The sequence below is a fragment of the Salvelinus namaycush genome, chromosome 4, assembly GCF_016432855.1.
Source record: "Salvelinus namaycush isolate Seneca chromosome 4, SaNama_1.0, whole genome shotgun sequence".
Classification (NCBI taxonomy): Eukaryota; Metazoa; Chordata; class Actinopteri; order Salmoniformes; family Salmonidae; genus Salvelinus; species Salvelinus namaycush.
This window is the reverse complement of record NC_052310.1, coordinates 41,558,234-41,574,922: the sequence shown is the minus strand read 5'-3', so window position 1 is coordinate 41,574,922 and position 16,689 is coordinate 41,558,234. Positions and strand designations below refer to the sequence as shown.

The following is a 16,689-nucleotide window of genomic DNA, read 5'->3' as shown; positions in this document are numbered from 1 at the left end:
ATTTATATCCAAAAATCTAAGTTTACATTGGCGCGTTATGTTCAGTAGTTCCAAAACATCCGGTGATTTTGCAGAGCCACATCAATTTACAGAAATAGTCATCATAAATGTTGATGAAAATACAAGTGTTATACATGGAATTTTAGATCCACTTCTCCTTAATGCAACTGTGTCAGATTTATTTATTTTTTATTACGGAAAAAGCAAACCATGCAATAATCTGAGACGGTGCTCAGACGACAAATCAACCCAAAGAGATATCCGCCATGTTGGAGTCAACAGAAGTCAGAAATAGCATTATAAATATTCACTTACCTTTGAGGATCTTCATCAGAATGCACTCCCAGGAATCTCAGTTCCACAATAAATGTTTGTTTTGTTCGATAATGTCCATCATTTATGTCCAAATTCCTCCTTGTTGTTCGCGTGTTCAGTACACAATCTAAACTCACGACGCGCGGGCAGGTCCAGGCAAAAGTTCAGACGAAAAGTCATATTACAGTCCTTAGAAACATGTCAAACGAAGTATAGAATCAATCTTTAAGATCTTTTTAACATAAATCTTCAATAATGTTCCAACCGGAGAATTCCTTTGTCTTCAAAAATGCGATGGAACTCAAGCTAACTCTCACATGAACGTGCATGGTCAGCTCATGGCAGACCTTACTCAATCCCCTCTCATTCGCCCCCATTTCACAGTAGAAGCATTATACAAGGTTCTAAAGACTGTTGACATCTAGTGGAAGCCTTAGGAAGTGCATCATGACCCCATTCCATTTCCACTGTATCTTGGATTTTCAACAAAGAGTTGAAAAACTAAAAACCTCAGATTTCCCACTTCCTGGTTGGATTTTTCTCAGGTTTTTGCCTGCCATATGAGTTCTGTTATACTCACAGACATCATTCAAACAGTTTTAGAAACTGCAGAGTGTTTTCTATCCAAATCTACTAATAATATGCATATCCTAGCATCTGGGCCTGAATAGCAGGCAGTTTACTCTGGGCACGCTTTTCATCCGGATGTGAAAATACTGCCCCCTACCCCAAATAAGTTAAACCCTTTCTGCTCTACCCCCAATGTGCATACGTTAGATGGCACGGACTGAGGTGCTTTCCTGGGGGCAAAGGATCAGGCTCTCCCTGTCTCTGCTTTGGTTGTTTGCAAAGGTAGGCCACACATGGCTGCTCACACCAAGCAGAACAATGGGCTATGGTTCCAAGATGGCCAAATATCCTCAAACAACCTCAGAAAATTGTTCTAACACACACACAGACAGACAGTTGGGAGGCAATTTACATGGATGGTGAGTGACTTTCATCCTATTTTTATATAGAGCAATGTCAGCCAGAGGTCAACCTGGTTATGGTGTGATCATCTCACTGTGGTGGTGCTGTGGCCGTCTTTATTTATTTCACTCTACAAGCCCTGGAGATTGAGCTGAACTACAGAGCCATATTTAGCCTTTATTTAAGAAGATTGGGCAGGCCAGCCAGAGACTGTCCGATGGCCTAGCCCCTGCTTACCGATGGCCAGTCGGATCAATACAACACAATTGAGTTCACCAATCTGAGGGTCTTTGAGACGCAGCCGTGGCACTTAAGGGGCGATCGCTTTTGATGAAATCTTTATCAGCCTCTATTGACAGATTCAGTTGAGCAACTTCCTCTCCCGTCCCTTGCTCCTCTCCCAACTGTAAAGTAATGTATACTAAGCCCCCTCCTTTAAAAGTTTCTAAGAGCTGATGGAATGATTGATAGGAACACAACCCCTTTAAGTTTGTTTTTGCTATTTCTGCCTTGATATCTGATGGAGGAAATTACTTTTCAGCGGAGTTCAGGTGACCCCTATGGTTCTTTGAGACCGTTGTTCAGTCCGATACTGCAGCGTTGTGGCAAAACGTACACCAAATGGACCTACCCCATCAAAGGAGCATTGAGGGAGAATACAAAGAAAACATCAGCTTCCCCAAAAAATGAAGAAAAAGAAAAAGCAAGCGGGAGGAGATTTACTTTTAGAAGCAAGTCTAAGAGCAACCTGGCGTCCGATGAAGGATTGTGGAAATTTCGAAAATGATTACATATTTGATTTCCAAACAAGCCGCGGGGGTATTGGATATCACAAGCTAATGCGTGGCGGTCACATGTGCACTGTTGGAAATTTGGTCGAGGCTCTTCTCAGCCTTTGAAGTCACAAGTTGTTTTTTCGCGTTTAGAGTAGCTGCTCCAGAGGAAGCCTAATCCATGTGATATTGCTATGGCAAGCAGTATTTCTACACAACACTCCAAACAGTGTTCGTGACTCCACTAATTTGCCGTTGTTGTTTTACCTGCTTTGTATTTTGCAGCCCCTCTACACCCCCATCTCTCTCTCTCTCTTAGTTACCCTCAGAGGGAGCTGTTACCCAAGCCTCTGTGGATTGGCCCGAGGTGGTTTCCCAATCGCGAGAGATGCAAGGCGAACTGGATTTCTGTGAATTGATTAAGAGGAAGATTTGGTTCATGTTCTGCAGCTGTGTTTGGTTGGCTCAATGATGTATCCTGACTTGAATCTTTAATTGATACACCACAATCTGCCTCTTGTGGGTGCTTTAGAATAAGCTTGTTCATTGTTTTTTACTCTGTCAATTGTACACATCTTTTGTCATTGTTTTGGAAAATGTAAACATACAAGCACTGTTGTAGGGCATTATGGGATTTCTTCCAGTAGCTTTGACCCTGCTGCACCACCAGCAACCCCCACCCCCACACCAAGCCCAGTCACTCTCCAGTCAATTTCATTAATGCTAAATCCCACATCCTACACAGCTGCCTTTAAAAAGAGCTTTTGGAAATTGAGTTGTAATAAGATACCGTGCGCTGCCAAGGTGAATAAGAGGCGGTTCCTGAATGCCTCTCTCTCTGTGTGTCTCACCCTCTGTCTTTCTCTCTGACACACACACATTTGCTCCATGTTGTTCCCATCTCTTACCGTGCTGCAGCAGCGGGAAAAGGTTACAACCTCCACAGCAGCTAATTCCCCATTGATCTGCCCTGGGGCACCATAGCTGTTTACACAGACCTTTTATAGAGAGCAAAGCATATTAAAGGCAGAGAAAAGTCTGCACACTGCTGTTGACCACGCTGTTCTGTATGTTTGTGCACAACAGCAGAACTGAGGGCTAAGGCCCTACTGAGACTTCCCACACTTGGTTGGGATTTGAAAATCCCACTGCCATAAGGGGAGATATCTGAGAGCATTAAGATATTGGAAAATAATATTGCTCCTTTTTCAGAGTAGAGGCCATGTGATCTCTAATCAAGTCATTTTCTTTTTTGTTTACAGTGCATTAGGAAATTATTCAGACCTTCACTTTTTTCACGTTATGTTACATTAGCCTTATTCTAAAATGTATCATTATTTTTTCCCCCTCAATCTATACACACAATACCCCATAATGACAGTGAAAACAGGTTTGTAGAAATTTTTGCACATTTATTTAAAAAAAGACATACCTTATTTACATAAGTATTCAGACCCTTTGCTATGAGACTCAAAATTGAGTTCAGATGCACCCTGTTTCCATTGATCATCCTTGAGATGTTTCTACAACTTCATTGGAGTCCACCTGTGGTAAAATAAATTGATTGGACATGATTAGGAAAGGCACACACCTGTCCCACAGTTGACAGTGCATGTCAGAGCAAAAACCAAGCCATGAGGTTGAAGGAATTGTTTGAGGAGCTCCGAGACAGGATTGTCGAGGCACAGAACACACCAAAACATTTCTGCAGCATTGAAAGTCCCCAAGAACACAGTGGCCTCCAATCTTTTTGTGTGTGTTTTTTTGGTACTTTTTTAGCACTTTTTTCAGGACCCTGTCTTTCAAAGATAATTCGAAAAAATCCAAATAACTTCACAGATCTTCATTCTGAAAGGTTTAAACACTGTTTCCCATGCTTGTTCAATGAACCATAAACAATTAATGAACACGCACCTGTGGAACGGTCGTTAAGACACTAACAGCTTACAGACGGTAGGCAATTAAGGTCACAGTTATGAAAACTTAGGACACTAAAGAGGCCTTTCTACTGACTCTGAAAAACACAAAAAGAAAGATGCCCAGAGTCCCTGCTCATCTGCGTGAACGTGCCTTAGGCATGCTGCAAGGAGGCATGAGGATTGCAGATGTGGCCAGGGCAATAAATTGCAATGTCCGTACTGTGAGACGCCTAAGACAGCACTACAGGGAGACAGGACGGACAGCTGATCATCCTCGCAGTGGCAGACCACGTGTAACAACACCTGCACAGGATCGGTACATCCGAACATCACACCTGCGGGACAGGTACAGGATGGCAACAACAACTGCCCGAGTTACACCAGGAACGCACAATCCCTCCATCAGTGCTCAGACTGTCCGCAATAGGCTGAGAGAGGCTGGACTGAGGGCTTGTAGGCCTGTTGTAAGGCAGGTCCTCACCAGACATCACCGGCAACAACGTCGCCTATGGGCACAAACCCACCGTCGCTGGACCAGACAGGACTGGCAAAAAGTGCTCTTCGCTGACGAGTCGCGCTTTTGTCTCACCAGGGGTGATGGTCGGATTTGCGTTAATCATTGAAGGAATGAGCGTTACACCGAGGCCTGTACTCTGGAGCGGGATCGATTTGGAGGTGGAGGATCCGTCATGGTCTGGGACGGTGTGTCACAGCATCATCGGACTGAGCTTGTTGTCATTGCAGGCAATCTCAATGCTGTGCGTTACAGGGAAGACATCCTTCTCCCTCATGTGGTACTCTTCCTGCAGGCTCATCCTGACATGACCCTCCAGCATGACAATGCCACCAGCCATACTGCTCGTTCTGTGTGTAATTTCCTGCAAGACAGGAATGTCAGTGTTCTGCCATTGCCAGCGAAGAGCCCGGATCTCAATCCCATTGAGCACGTCTGGGACCAGTTGGATCGGAGGCCAGGGCCATTCCCCCCAGAAATGTCTGGGAACTTGCAGGTGCCTTGGTGGAAGATTGGGTAGCATCTCACAGCAAGAACTGGCAAATCTGGTGCAGTCCTTGAGGAGGAGATGCACTGCAGTACTTAATGCAGCTGGTGGCCACACCAGATACTGACTGTTACATTTGATTTTAACCCCCCCCTTTTTTTCAGGGACACATTATTCCATTTCTGTTAGTCACATGTCTGCGGAACTTGTTCATTTTATGTCTGTTGTTGAATCTTATGTTCACACTAGAGGTCGACCGATTATGATTTTTCAATACCGATACCAATTATTGGAGGACAAAAAAAAAGCAGATACCGATTAATTTGCCGATTTTTGTATTTATATATTTATTTATTTGTAATAATGACAATTACAACAATACTGAATGAACACTTTTATTTTAACTTAATATAATACATCAATAAAATCTATTTAGCCTCAAATAAATAATGAAACATGTTCAATTTGGTTTAAATAATTCAAAAACAAAGTGTTTGAGAAGAAAGTAAAAGTGCAATATGTGCCATGTAAAAAAGTTAACTTTTACAACATGAGAACATATGAAAGCTGGTGGTTCCTTTTAACTTCAATATTCCCAGGTAAGAAGTTTTAGGTAGTAGTTATTATAGGACTATTTCTCTCTCTACCATTTGTATTTCATATACCTTTGACTATTGGATGTTCTTATAGGCACTATAGTATTGCCAGTGTAACAGTATAGCTTCCGTCCCTCTCCTCGCCCCTACCTGGGCTCGAACCAGGAACACATCGACAACAGCCACCCTCGAAGCATCGTTACCCATCGCTCCACAAAAGCTGCGGCCCTTGCCGAGCAAGGGGAACAACTACTTCAAGGTCTCAGAGCGAGTGACGTCACCGATTGAAATGCTATTAGCGCGCACCCCGCTAACTAGCTAGCCATTTCACATCGGTTACACCAGCCTAATCTCGGGAGTTGATAGGCTTGAAGTCATTAACAGCTCAATGCTTGAAGCACAGCGAAGAGCTGCTGGCAAACGCACGAAAGTGCTGTTTGAATGAATGCTTACGAGCATGCTGCTGCCTACCACCGCTCAGTCAGACTGCTCTATCAAATCATATACTTAAATATAACATAACACACAGAAATACGAGCCTTAGGTCATTAATATGGTAAAATATTAACTAAATATGCAGGTTTAAAAAAATATATACTTCTGTATTGATTTTAAAGAAAGGCATTGATGTTTATGGTTAGGTACACATTGGTGCAACGACAGTGCTGTTTTCGCGAATGCGAAACATCACCCGTTTGGCGACGTAGGCTGTGATTCGATGAGAAATTAACAGGCACCGCATTGATTATATGCAACGCAAGACAAGCTAGATAAACTAGTAATATCATCAACCATGTGTAAGTTAACTAGTGATTATGTTAAGATTGATTCTTTTTATAAGATAAGTTTAATGCTAGCTAGCAACTTACCTTGGCTTCTTGCTGCACTCGCGTAACAGGTAGTCAGCCTGCCACGGAGTCTCCTCGTGGAGTGCAATGTAATCGGCCACAATCGGTGTCCAAAAAATCCGATTACCGATTTGTTAGGAAAACTTGAAATCGGCCCTAATTAATCGGCCATCCCGATTAATCGGTCGACCTCTAGTTCATACAAATATTTACACATGTTAAGTTTGCTGAAAATAAACGCAGTTGAGAGTGAGAGGACGTTTATTTTTTTGCTGAGTTTACAATGGGGGAATTTCACCTGACGTGGACTGACGATTTTTGAAAAATAGGCACGGTGTGCTCTCTGTGTTCTTCCCCTCTAAAAACAGAAATATATCATTCTAAATAACAAACTGTTATTTTTGTCTCACCCCATGTTCAAGATTGTCTTTTTCCCCTTTATTCAGATTACAATCTCTCACTTTCGGGTATTTGAAACAAAATCATCTCCAAAATATCGTTATTTTTTAAACAAGCCATAGAAAGTTGGTTGCAATTTCAGTTAGAAAAAGGGGGGGAAAGTAAAGAACTTGTCTGTCGGTCCTGCATTAAAGACCAAAATTGGTTAAAATAAATTGTGAAAAGTAAAAATATATACCAGTTTTATTTAAGGACCATTAAATGGACAGCTGTGCCATATAGATTGCAAAATAGTTGGGAAGAGATTTTCGATGTACCGACTCCATGGTTTATGAATAATAATTTTTACCTACTGCAGACCTAAAACCTATGGGTTTAACCTTCTGAATTAATGATTATATTTGAGATAGAAGCTGCCTCTTAATGAGTTCCGAGCACTGATCTGTTATCCAGCGATTATTAGTAATAATAATGAATGACAGCATGGGGACTGGTCTTGATGAATCAAGCAAATTTTTATTTGGGCATGTTAGGATTATTTTGCACATCACTTGCAGTCACTTAGTAGCTTAGGCCTACAGTACACTCGACTGGTCCAGTTGTACAGCGCCATATTTTCCTAACTGAAACCCTTAATGAAATCGCTTTAGCTGTGATTTTAAAACGAATCAGCTGATGCATTGGTCTAGAGCCAGGTGGTATTGGCGGACAGTCACCTGTGAGCTCTGGAACTTTTTTCTGATTTATTTACAAAATTGTCATTTTAAATGCCCGGCTACTCTAGGTGTGACAATCCCCCCCAACTTGCATTGTATTAAATGTTTATTTCAACTACATTTTAGTTGCACTTCCCCCCCAGCTCCATGACCATGGATAAAACCTTGCTGAGATGATCAATATATTTGTTGCATTGTTGTATGGTCAGTTTCTCAAGCCAAAACATCTTGATGGCCTTCACCAGTTCATCTTTGCTTGTAGGCTTGGCAGAGTTACGGATACATTTTTCAGAATAAAGTAGGCTAATGAAGGCAACAAATTGTTGCTTACTGGAAAACCCAAAGTCATCCAATTGTTATAATAGGATTTGAAGCAATAGTCTACCCTCGTGTGGTCAACTATTTCAGCACCATTTCGCTCTGCTCTGAGACAAGCATGGGGACTGGTCTTGATAAATCAATGAGATTTTTCTCTCCGTTTCGGTGTTGGTTAGCCTACAATTAGAGTGTGGAAATGTTAGGATTATTTTGCTCTTATTAGCCTACTCCCGACCGGTCACGTTGTACAGCAAAACCTTGAGGTTTTCGTTTTTCAATTTTCTTGGAATAGAAACACTATAATTTTAATAAAATTAATTAAGCTACATTTCTTAAAATCAATCCCATATACTATGTTCTTACAAAAAAAGGTTTTAAATTCTCTATGTACAGCCTATATTAAAAACTGTCAAATGCTTCTCAAAGATGCCCTCTGGTGGTCAAATTAGCATTAATGGCAACTATGGCTGACACTTAAATAACTTGCCATAGAATTATGCGGCAACCCACAAGGTGTGCTGCAGTATGAGACAACTTTTAAAGGAAGAACCACTGTGTATATAGTTTTAAATGATCACTTAAATTGATCCACCAAAACACAAACCTATCAATACATTTAAAGCTGTTTTGTATTCAGTGTTGCTTAATTGTAAGTGTTGACCGACCTCTCCTCTCTGTCTCCGCAGAGCTGTCAGATGTGGAGCCCAACGTATTCCTGCGGCCCTTCCTGGAGGTGGTACGATCTGAAGACACCACCGGACCAATCACAGGCCTGGCCCTCACCTCTGTCAACAAGTTCCTGTCCTACGGCCTCATAGGTGAGCAGCACAGCTGTCCTCATACACACAGACAGACCGGTCAGGTCTGTTGTCTAAGCATTTATGTTATATACAGAGAACACTGTAAGGTGCTCTGTCAGTTATTTAGCCATGATATTGTAAGTAATGTAGCATTGACAGAGATTTCTGTGTGGGACCACTACGTTGTTTTTAAAGACGGCTTTCCATTTGGAGGGGTGACTTGTTTATATTGTCAATCTGTGAGAACACAGTCATCATGGACTCCCTCTGGCTCCAGGCATGCCAAGAATGACGAGTTCTGATTTATCGATGCTTAAATGGACGTGTTGTTTACTACAGAAATGGCACAGCTCGTCCTTGCTAGCATCATCATGGAAATATGGCAGGCGTCCGCCAGTTGCCAAAGTGTGAAGAAAGCATGTATCACCAGATGTTATTCTACATGGCAGGGGTTGAATAAATGTTACATCTCCGACCGTCAAAACAGCTGCGACGCCTCGCTGAAATAAATAAGCTCCATTGTAACATTGAATAACACCATTTATCGCATCACTGTCCTGAACACGTTGTTTTTATTGGGCTGTAATTTTATCATTCAGCTGTTATATTGGCCAAATATTTGGTGAATACAACATATGTGGGAAGGGTAGGCTATGTGTAATTTGATTTCAGCTCTACGACCATTGCTTCTGGCATGTGTCCTGAGGTGCACCGTAGTTGTCTTTTTCGAGTCTGATCCCACAAGCCCTTGGAATACCTGGCAGACTGAGTCTAGATGCACGTCCTCACACACCCTCACACACACACACCACTCTCTCACAAACCACAAGCACACACCATCACAGATCAGCCTCTCACAAATCACTCCCAGATCCCCTGTCTGTCACTCCAAACCCAACGCCGGTTTCCTAATCCTATAACCCCCCCACACACACACACACACACCTCATCAGTGGAGTTCAAATGGGTGGGAAACCATGGCAACGTGACCCTGCAGCCCTCAAGACAATGGCCCTCCAGCGCAGAATGAAGGATATGACACGCTCAGATATTACCCTCCGTTTGAATTCAACCCGTGTTCCTCAAATGCTGTGAGGTCTTTCCCAGCTTGTTAACACACTGAAGTCAACGGCATCATTTTCCCCTACACCATCTGTCTGCTCACACAGCAAGCGGCTCGTTGGATCACAGTCGTTAGACGTATTGAGGAACTGAGGAAGCACTGGTTGTATTCTGATCGTACATAAATACATGCATTTTTCAACAGCATATTACTGGACAATAAATGTAATGTAGTTAAATACTAAAACTTTCTAATAAAATGCTAAATAATGATTGAGAGTTTCAACGGAGATTCTGCATCTATAAAGTATTATGATTTCAATTGTAAAATAAATTCTAGAGCTTTGATTAATTCAACGGATTAATTCTAGACCTCCCCGAAAAGGTTGTAAAATACTGAAATTAATTTCTAAATGTAATCTGTTTAGACATTAACATCGTTATTCACTAGAATAACGTATTCACTTGAATAACTTATTCACTTCACTACTAGAATATGTACTTACTATGGAGTTGGCCCTGATGTCTTGTTGATTAGCCAGTAAGTAGTGCCAAATTTACAGGGCTTAGTTACCATTTAAATCCAAATAGTTCCTAAGTACTGCCTTAGTAGTATTCTGGTACTTACGACATGGTCATTTAAAGGAAATGCCAGTACCTAGTTATTTAGAATTGACTGCAGAGTCGGAGAGAAACCTCTTACCTTGATAACCAGGTGAACTAGAGACGGTCTGTCTCGTGTTCATAGAGTCATGTGAGACTGAATGAACGATCTTTCAGTGTCGAAGGGCTTTTATACTAATGAGCCTGCTCCAGCCGTTCTGATTAGGCCCTTCTCCAGTGAAAAGTCAACTTAGTATCCCTCCGTTCAGACATTTATGAGAGCTGGCTGTCTATATTAGCTAACAATATGACATGTAGCCTACATTAGTACTGCACACGTAGTAGGCCTACTCAATCTATGAAAACTTTGGTAAATGCAGTAATTTTGAAATTGCTTTCAAAACCCCAGCCAAAGGAAATGTCTCAAATGAAGTCATTTTTGCTCAATTGTCCACTTGTCACACCGTTGTACAAGCGGAGTAAGAGGTTTAAAATGACTTGTGTTGGTGGTGAATGACTGATACTAAGAGACAGGCAGAGGGCTGATCCTGTTGAACACTGCCATCTGCTGGTTGCAGTGTCAATAATGTTCAGATTTAATGGTCATTCACTCGTTTTTGATCATTTTATTTGTCAATTTGTAATAATTTCTCAAATGTTTCCCATTAGATGTATGGTAAGCCTAACGCTAATTAGAATCTCTCAATAGATTTCTCAACATCGGCCTACATTGATTAGGGATCGATTCACTTTGGCATAGTTTTTCCTCACTATAAAGTTGTCTGTTATGGAAACAATTAACAGTTTTCTTCAAGTATCACAACTGAAAAGTCCAATTGCCAAAACATGTTAATAGCAGCGATGAAGCGGCCACTGGTGGCAGGCTAAATACGTCTCTCTTAGTCTGTCTGCTTTGTTGTATAGATGTAGTGGAGGTTTTTGTCTTTGAATGATTACAGAGCTCTGCTTTCTCCCGTGTCTGTGATGTGGTGGAGAGGGATCTGCAAGTTTGCACACATTCTTAATATCCCTTCCCAAGGCTCCTCTCAGGAGAAACACACCACAGCATGTAACTCAGCCCTGTTGCTTTTACCCTGCGTGTCACTCCGAACATGTTCCCCTTCGTGTCGTCCCTTTGTCCCCCCGTCACCCTTCCTCTGTTTGCAATGGGCCCTGCCTTACCCCCTCTGTCGCCCTGGGGGGTCCGGAAAAGATGGAAGGAAGAGACCAAGGGAAATCACACACACACTCCCACTCGTGCACACATTTCATTGAGTGAGGGCTAATTCCCCTCAATCTGTGGCCTGAGGTCTCCTGGCACGGAGGGAGTGCTGGCCTAAGCCCCTCCACTGATGGACATCCTGATCCCCTCCTCTCCGACATCCCTCAGAGCCTAGAGGCACCACCACTCAGCCTGCTGAAAGCAGCCATGACCACACCAGCCTCATAAGGCTCATAGAACAGCTCAACTGAGCATTTGCCTTCATTACCCGCTCAAAAGAGAGGCGCAAAATATCACACTGGTTTTCTAATGAGTTGTTACGTCATATAGGCATTATATAAAACATATTAAAACATGAAGGCCAGTTAAGTCAACTTTTAATGCAGCGAAACTATTATTGCAACATTTGAAGATCGGGTATTTTTACAAAAATGTTACCTGGGCCTGTCTGATAATAGTGCTATTCAATCACAATTATTTTATAAAGCTCTTTTTTACATCAGCAGTTGTCTCAAAGTGCTATTCAGAAGGGGAACAGGTGAGCAAACTTGACTTCACTTACACTAAGGAAAAGTACACACCTTTTTGTTTGGTTTGAGATGTATTGGTCGTCGTACAGTATGTGCCTCTGGGGTTTTTGTGTGTGGCATTCTGAAACCCACTCTCCTCTCTCTCTTACTCGGCAGTCTGAATGTTCTTTTTTTCACGTCATACTACAGAACAGCTGTTCCAGCCACGCACTCCCAGCCAACGGTGTTATTTTAACAATAGTCCTCCCCTTAGGCTAGGGGGATTAGTATTTAATATCACTTCTGACATTCTGCTGGATAGCCCGTGGCTCCAGTTTCTGTGGTGGGATGAGACGTTTTCAGCACAACTCCCGCGGTTGTTGTGACCCTCGCCTCGTTGAGGGACTTTGGCAGTACACAGTTTCACTCGGCTAACCACGTTTGCGCCGTTTCTCGGCATTCACTCAAGTTATTTCACAGCGTCGACAAACGCTCCAAGACTTTACACACACACTCATTTGCTAAACATCTCACTGATAAGTAACTTCACCCCACTTCATTTGGCTAATGACAGCAACTATCGATTGTCAGTGGGAAGGATGGCACCAGCCTAAACCTTTCCCCCCTCCCCCGCCTAAACCCTTCCTATTTATCTGTCAATAGATAGAATGTTGTGTGGCATCAGACCTCTACCTGGAAAGGCTTTCACTTGTTATCCCTCTCCTTCCCCTAGTATGCTCTCTGCTTATTAGGCCAAGTTAATGAAATGCTCCTTTTAAGAGCGATGGGAAAGAAAAACATGCTGGCTCCAGGCCGCTGCCTGGCCTTGTTGGGTTTCAAAACACTAGCTCCTGTTGCCTAGACAGCCAATTGGCCAGCACGACCCACAAAAGGCCACATTTGGTGATTAGATCTCCAGGCTTTGAAGGACCTTCTGGATTGACCATGCTAGATTGTGTGTGTGTGACCATCAGATGTAAGACTTATTGGCTCGACAGTCCAATCATGCAGTGCTATCACTTGTTAGAAAACCTGTCCTCTGCATTATCTGTTTGACAGCAGCTGTCTGTGCATTAAACATGCATTCATGTAATGATGCACTCCTAGATAGTTTTGTTTCCCCTCTTGCCTTAGCATGGGGTCGTTCCATGTCATTTCAACAAGCTATGACACCCCCCATCTCAGATTGTTCTGAAATAATATTTTAATTTATAGAAATCATATAATATTCAATAAATATTGTACTTAACATCCGATTTGGACCAAACCTTTTTCAAACATTGAGTACATGAGGAATCCTAAGAAATTGTCATTAGCCAACCACGGCTTTTGAAGTTGTTCACATGAAGTGTGAAAATGCTAATATACTGTAGTTACCATTGATTTGCATTTGATTTGTGACACATGCTAAAAAGTTAGCATTTGAAACAGTGGACAACAAAACCAACACGGATTGTTGTCATATCTTGTCAATAGACTGTCAAAATCCTCTTCCTTGTGCTTTTTGAGGTGGCGCGACACTAGGGCTTTTACTTGGAATTTTTGCTATTTTAAATATTCAATAGCTCAGATGACAAAAATGTGTCCTCATTGATCATATCGGAACAGAATAGTGGTTTAGTTGGTCTGGAAAACAATGTCTGCCACACAGGTATGTTCGTTTTGAGGTTGAAGGCCATCATAAGGATTTCCTTAACATCAAACGTTTCACAGATTGTCTTGTAGCACAGTATTGACATCTGGTAAGAAGATGGCAATATCAATGTGCATTCCATATTTGAACATTGTCGTGTGCCTCACACAGTTCCAAATGGAGTTGTCACTTAAATTCAGCTGAAGTGTTGTGAGTGAAACTTGGCAGACTTGAGGCTTGAATGAGCAGCGTAAGAAATGAGCGGTTTTATAAAATGTCCACTGATTTCTAAGGAGATGATCACATTGGCCATCTTGTTATCTGTCCTGTGCAGATGCTAACCACGAGGCGGCGGCGGAGGCCATCGAGAACATGGCGGATGCCGTCACACACGCCAGATTCGTGGGGACGGACCGCGCCAGCGATGAAGTAGTGCTCATGAAAATCCTACAGGTAATCTTACAGCTAAAATCTCCCAGCTAGACGTGTACCAGACGATGATCAATCAAACAAGCTCAAGGCCTCCATCTCAAATGTCACCCTTTTCCCAGTTTACAGTAGTGCACATATTAGACGCTGCACTATATGGGGAATGGGTTGTCATTTGAAACTTTATACAAGTGTATTACATGCATGAATACCCTGGCTGGATTCCCTTTGAGGTTGAACATTTACTGTATGATGACATACCTCGTAAACAGAGGAGGCTGGTGGGAGGAGCTATAGGAGGATGGGCTCATTGTAATGGCTGGAATGGAATAAATGGACGGAGTCAAATGGGGTTTCCATGTGTTTGATTCCAAACCCTCCATTCCAGCCATTACAATGAGCATGTCCTCCTATAGCTCCTCCCACCAGCCTCCTCTGCTCGTAAAAGCCCATGTGGAACTGAGATGGCAACCCTGAATGCACACACTCGCATGTATACACACTGTCTCTGCCTTGACAGGTCCTGAGGACTTTGCTGCTCACGCCCGTAGGAGCCCACCTGACCAACGAGTCTGTGTGTGAGATCATGCAGTCGTGTTTCCGCATCTGCTTCGAGATGCGCCTCAGCGGTGAGTTCTCCATCTCAGTAATTCTCCCAGTGATTGATGCACCTGGAAGGAACTGCAGCTAGTCCACATGCTTTGCTAGAAAGACACTAAGCTGTATTTTATGAAGCTTTTCCAGGGAAAAAATTCTGTAACTCATGGATATGAACCTGATTCTCACGTTTAGCTTCCATGGCCTCCGGAATCCTCATCACTCCAGCCTAACGTTTTGATGAGCTCTACCACTCAACTACAACTCTCACCCCCTCCAGACCTTCAGGCGTTAGTAGTTCACTAACCCCCCCCCTTTTACCCCCCAACCCTACCTCAGTCCCTGAGCTGTGCTTTAATAAAATGCCCTCCTTATCCAGGCCAAACATAGACAGACAAGAGGTCCCAGCCTGACCTCTTTCCTCTTGTCTTCTGGGCTCTAATGGCACCTCCTCTGTTTGTTTTTCCCTCTCCACAGAGCTCCTGAGGAAATCAGCCGAACACACACTGGTGGACATGGTGCAGCTGCTGTTTTCCAGGTAACGGGAAGGGTGGGGAGATATATGTGTGTGTGTGTGTGTGTGTGAGACAAGCCCAAGCCTCCAGACCGTACACTGGGACTGGAAAACTTCAGGAAATGAACTTCCAGTTTGTCTATAGAGAACCCTTTCAATTAGGATATTGGATTAGAGTGCCTACCCAGAAAACCACTGGGAGGGAAAGTTGTAGGGTTAGGGCTTACCTCACTGTGCTGTGTGTAAATTACAAGTCTGTTTAATTTTACAAGTTGCTTCATAATCAATGTCTGACTTTTTAGTATGAAGATCATTTGGTGAACTTAAACTCCAACTGAAAATCTCAGTCCTCGTCATCAGACGTGTGAGCCATTGGTTCTGTAAACAACCATGTTAAAGCGCCAATGATAATCATTCAAGCTTTTTTTATGCAAAAGTCAGTTTACCATCTACTGATAATGGTATAATCCCTGTCAAGCCTCAATTGGAATTATCATTAAATACAGTGCCTTCAGAAAGTTTTCATACCCCTTGACTTTTTCCACATTTTGTTGTTACAGCCTGAATTTAAAATGTATTAAATTGAGATTTTGTCACTGGCCTACACACAATACCCCATAATGTCAAAGTGGAATAATGTTTGTTTTCTTTACATTTTTATAAATTCATAAAAAATGAAAAGCTGAATTGTCTTGAGTCGTCTAAGTATTTAACCCCTTTTTTTATGGCAAGCCTAAATACACTACATGACCAAAAGTATGTGGACACATGCTCGTCGAACATCTCATTCCAAAATCATGGGCATGAAAATGGAGTTGGTCCCCCTGTTGCTGCAATAACCGCCTCCACTCTTCTGGGAAGGCTTTCCACTAGATGTTGGAACATTAGTGCAGGGACATCACATTCAGCCACTAGCCTTAGTCAGGTCGTGCACTGATGTTGGGCGATTAGGTGTGGCTCGCAGTCGCCGTTCCAATTCACCCCAAAGGTGTTTGATGGGGTTGAGGTCAGGGCTCTGTGCAGGCTAGTCAAGTTATTCCAGACCGATCTCGACAAACCATTTCTGTTTGGACCTCGCTTTGTGCACGGGTGCATTGTCATGCCGAAACAGGAAAGGGCCTTACCCAAACTTTTGCCCCAAAGTTGGAAGCACAGAATCGTCTAGAATGTCATTGTATGCTGTAGCGTTAAAATTTCCATTCAGCGTAACTAAGGGGCTTAGCCCGAACCATGAAAAACAGCTCCAGACCATTATTCCTCCTCCACCAAACTTTACAGTTGGCACTAGGTAGTGTTCTCCTGGCATCCGCCAAACCCAGATTCGTCAGTCGAACTGCCAGAGAACACGTTTCCACTGCTCCAGAGTTCGATGGCGGTGAGCTTTACACAACTCCAGCTGGCGCTTGGCATTGCGCATGATGATCTTATGCTTATGTGTGGCTGCTCGGCCATGGAAACCCATT

The 16,689-nt window shown here is 42.8% G+C and overlaps 1 protein-coding gene across 3 annotated transcripts in view; it reads left to right on the top strand.

The window, feature by feature from the left end:
• The window catches only part of LOC120046539 (Golgi-specific brefeldin A-resistance guanine nucleotide exchange factor 1-like), a 137,273-nt gene that overhangs the window by 69,021 nt on the left and 51,563 nt on the right, over positions 1–16,689 (top strand). For all 3 annotated transcript variants that reach the window (XM_038991866.1, XM_038991865.1, XM_038991864.1), the window contains exons 4-7: positions 8,544–8,675; positions 14,021–14,139; positions 14,636–14,744; positions 15,190–15,250. In XM_038991866.1, coding sequence (XP_038847794.1) covers positions 8,544–8,675; positions 14,021–14,139; positions 14,636–14,744; positions 15,190–15,250 — 421 coding nt within the window. The remainder of the gene's footprint in view (positions 1–8,543; positions 8,676–14,020; positions 14,140–14,635; positions 14,745–15,189; positions 15,251–16,689) is intronic.